The 3,998-nt window shown below is 40.6% G+C and overlaps 1 protein-coding gene across 1 annotated transcript; it reads right to left on the bottom strand.

The window, feature by feature from the left end:
• Nucleotides 1-233: 233 nt before the first annotated feature.
• LOC140355711 (stonustoxin subunit beta-like) lies at nt 234-3,859 on the bottom strand. Its single transcript, XM_072440368.1, has 2 exons — nt 3,778-3,859; nt 234-1,235 (listed from the first exon to the last, which is right to left on the bottom strand). Exons 1-2 carry the CDS (start codon nt 3,857-3,859, stop codon nt 649-651), a joined length of 669 nt encoding a protein of 222 aa, XP_072296469.1. The 3' UTR covers nt 234-648.
• Nucleotides 3,860-3,998: the final 139 nt, after the last annotated feature.

The following is a 3,998-nucleotide window of genomic DNA, read 5'->3' as shown; positions in this document are numbered from 1 at the left end:
CATTTAGGCTGTAGACTTGGTCAAGAGGATCTGCTGCAGTTCAAAGCAGCATCAGGACGGGGAAGAAAGGTGATTGAAGTGACTTTGAAGGTGGCGTGGTTGTTGGTGCCAGACGGGCTGGTCTGAGTATTTCACAAACTGTTGATCTACTGGGATTTTCACACATCTCTAGGGTTCACAGAGAATGGTCGGAAAAAGAGACAATATCCAGTGATTATTATGAAACCCTCTTTTATTATAAATCACATCATCAGCAAAATGTCAACCATCATCAGTCAATTCATCCTGAAAATCAAAGAAATATTAAATACATTTATTAAACATGAAGCAAAACATTTCATCACAAATGTTCAGGGAGTAAATACCATTTTGTCCTGGGACTTTTGAAAACATAAAACTATAATAATGATGATAATGATAAAATGTTTGAGAATGAGTGACAGTTTCTGACTCCATGAGAGTTTAGTCAGATTTGACAAATTCCTTTTTGAAGCGTTCCAATGTAAAACAGAAATAATTGTTTGATTCGTCGAACACTAAAATAATCTCGACAAAATAATATGAATAATAAAATGCTCATTGAAGTTAAATGTTTTTTCTAAATGTGTTTGTGTTTGGGGTGAGACCAGACTAACAGGACCTGAAGTGTCAGTCCTCCAGGGGGCGCTGTGTGCTCAGCTCCACCAGAGACACTGAACTGTTTAACCTCAGTCTAAACCCAGGAAACAGAGGCTCAGTGAAGGAGGAGCTGAAGGTGTGGAGGTGGGACAGTTCTCCACCAGAGAGGACCTGATAGAAGGACAGAGCTCCAGCCTCAGAGTCCAGGAACACGCCCACTCTGGAGGTGTTTGGAGAAAACTGAGATGACAGCTTATATCTTCTCAAACTTGACATAAACTCAGGTCTTTCTTTCTCATTGTGCAGAAAATAATATTTTCCTCCCCAGATCCTCAGATTCCAGGACTGATCATTGAATCCAAACTCACTCTCCTCACTCTCTCCTCTCCGTCTGATTCCTCTGTAACTCACTGCTACATCAACGTTCCCCCAGCACTGCACCTCCCAGTAACAGCGCCCCCTCAGGCCGGAGGAGGCCAGGACCTGACACCAGTGTGTGAATCTGTCCTCATGATCTGGAACTTGTTTTGACTCAGAGTCTCTCACAGTCCGTTTGTCCTCAGACAGATGGAGTCTTCTGTGTGCCGTGTTTGGATCCAGAGTGAGCTCACAGTGATCTGAAACACAAAGACACATTTAAAATGTGATGATTTAAACAGGTTAGTGAGAGTAAATATGAAGTGTGAAAGTGCTGTTTCTTCTCAAAGGTAAATCAATGATAATGAGGTGGTTGGAGGCTCAGCTCATGTGTGATCAGCTTCAACATGTTTAGTTTGGCTCAAAACCTCATCAGTGTTTTGAACTGGGACGTTCAGTTTGTGCGGCTCCAGATCCAATACTGATCTTTAATGTTTGTTCTTTACGATACTGATCCGATACCGATCTGATACCGATCTGATCTTCTTATGTTTCATGTTTTTGACCCTTAGTTTAGTCTGATCTTGAGCCTTTATAAAACATGAAGAACACAAAGCTGAATTTGGCTCCAGTTTAATTCCATGACGACAGTTTCAATATGAATATTGCAGAATAGTGTTTTAAAGTGGTCCACAGCTTCAGAGCATCACACTCACTGTGACAGACACATTGATGGATTGATGCAGGTCAAATGAGATGTGCATTTATATATTTGTGAATAAATCATTGGTGGACGACCTAAACTGTGCTTTCTTCACCTGTGAATGTGGATGTTTTTCAGACGTTCCACATTCTGCTTTGGAGCCTCTCAAAATCCACATTTATTCAAAGACAGATTTGTTCTCATCAATTCTCATTTATAAACATGAACGTTGAGATGACATGATTGACAGTTTAAAAGTGGGCGTGGTGTTCAGGGGAGATGTCCGTGGACACAGTGTGGATATTTGCTCCAACTAAAAGACTCTTTAGGCTCTTTTTACTTTAGTTTTTAGACTTGTTTTAGACCGGAGCGCCAAGGCACACGCATTTCCCGAGTCCTCACGGAGCGAGACGAGCCGGTCGTGACACACGGCTGTAAAAACACAAGATTCTATCAAGTCAAAGTACAGCACATTTACTATGTTGTGGAGACACCAGATTGTTGAACTTTAGCCTTCTTCTTTCACCAATAAGTGACTTTTGACTCCTTTGACTCGTCTACTGCCTCTTAAGTCTCTCACACACATGGATTGTAGAAGAACAAGCAACATTTTTAACTGGAACAAGAAAATATGAGCACATTTCTCCTATTTTAGCTTCACTCCACTGGCTGCCCGTCCATTTTAGGATTCATTTTAAAACTCTTTTATTTACTTTTAAAGCCTTAAATGGTCCTGCCCCTCCTGACCTCTCCGAGCTGCTACACCCCTACACTCCCAGCCGTTCCCTCAGGTCAGCTGACCAGCTCCTGGCAGTGCCACGGGCTAAAGGTCAGAGGTGAACGAGCCTTTGCAGTGGCAGCTCCAGTGGAACAAAGTGCCACTCCCCATAAGAAAAGCCTCTTTTGAAATCGCTTCTAAAAACATCTGTTTTCTCTGGCTTTTAACTCCATGTAATGTGTTGATTGTATGTTTTATATGTGTTGGGAGGGCAGCACCTTTATATTTATTTTATTTTGTTTATTTTTATTGCATTGATTTTAGTGTGTTTGTTTGATTTAATTTTCTATTTGATTTAGTTTTTATATCTTATTTTATTACTTTTATCCTATTTATGCCTCTGTAGTCTTTTACCTGCTGTGAAGCACTTTGGAACACTCTGGTTGTGTAAATCGTGCTGTATAAATAAAGTGGATTGGGTTGGATTGGAAAATACACAACTTTATTGATTTAGGATCAGATTTTGCTCCAACTAAAAGACTCTTTAGGCCCTTTTTACTTTAGTTTTTAAGACTTGTTTTAGACTGAAGCGCCAAGGCACACGCATTTCCCGAGTCCTCACGGAGCGCTTTAATTCATATTAAATGATATATTAATATATCTTGAGTAACAGTTAATATGTAAAACGCAGCCTAATTGTGTCTCAGACATAAACATATCAGTGTTTATTTGTGTCTGATACAATATGTCTTTGTGTCTTACATTCAATTAAAAAAGTCAAAGGTCCAAACGTGACTGTGTCATATTAAATAATGATTGAGACACGTCAATATCTCTTTGTGATATGAATCCATTATTATTTGTAGAAAGGATGAACAAAAACAAGTCAAAGACATTTCTTACATTAATACATGACATGTCCTCTGAGTGCGCCATCTAGTGGTGAAATCAGCCTTATTCAAAAGTGACTCCTACTTATTTATTTCTTCTTTATTTTCAGCTTTAATTGGCATAAAAACACAATAAACAGTAATAAACGTGTAGTTTGGAAGAGAAAAAGAGCATAGATCATGTGACGTCTGCAGAGCTGAGCCGATGGTGCCCAGGCACATTGTACTCACAGCTCCTCAGTGTTTCTGCTGCTCTGGACTTCAGCCTTAACATGAGCAGTGACCGCTGCGTGTGGACCACGTGAGGACCATATGCACTTGTATGGAGCCCATCTAGTCACAGGTTCTGATCCCATACTCAAACATACATGTGTCTGTGTGACGGGGGAAAGGGTGGAGTCTGTGGGAGCTGTGGTGGAGGAGGACCAGGGCATCAGGAGTAACTCAACAATGTGGGCTCAGGAGTAACCGCAGCAACAGCCTCCTCTCACTGCCACCAAGAACACGACCTTTTAAGACATCGTTTGTCCCGTCTGCCGTGTCCAGGGCCCAAGCCTTCAGGGGCTTTTTCATCTTATATATGTTGTTTTATCATTGTTCATCGTTTGATGTTGCACCGAATCACCAAAGCAAGTTCCTATTTTGTGAATTATGTTCAGTGACAATAAACCTTTTCTGATTCTAATTCTGATTCTGACTTCTTCTTTTGCAT

The sequence above is a fragment of the Eucyclogobius newberryi genome, unplaced genomic scaffold, assembly GCF_026437365.1.
Source record: "Eucyclogobius newberryi isolate DKJ021-1_F unplaced genomic scaffold, fEucNew1.0.hap1 SCAF_12, whole genome shotgun sequence".
Classification (NCBI taxonomy): Eukaryota; Metazoa; Chordata; class Actinopteri; order Gobiiformes; family Gobiidae; genus Eucyclogobius; species Eucyclogobius newberryi.
This window is presented reverse-complemented; position numbering and strand designations above follow the sequence as displayed.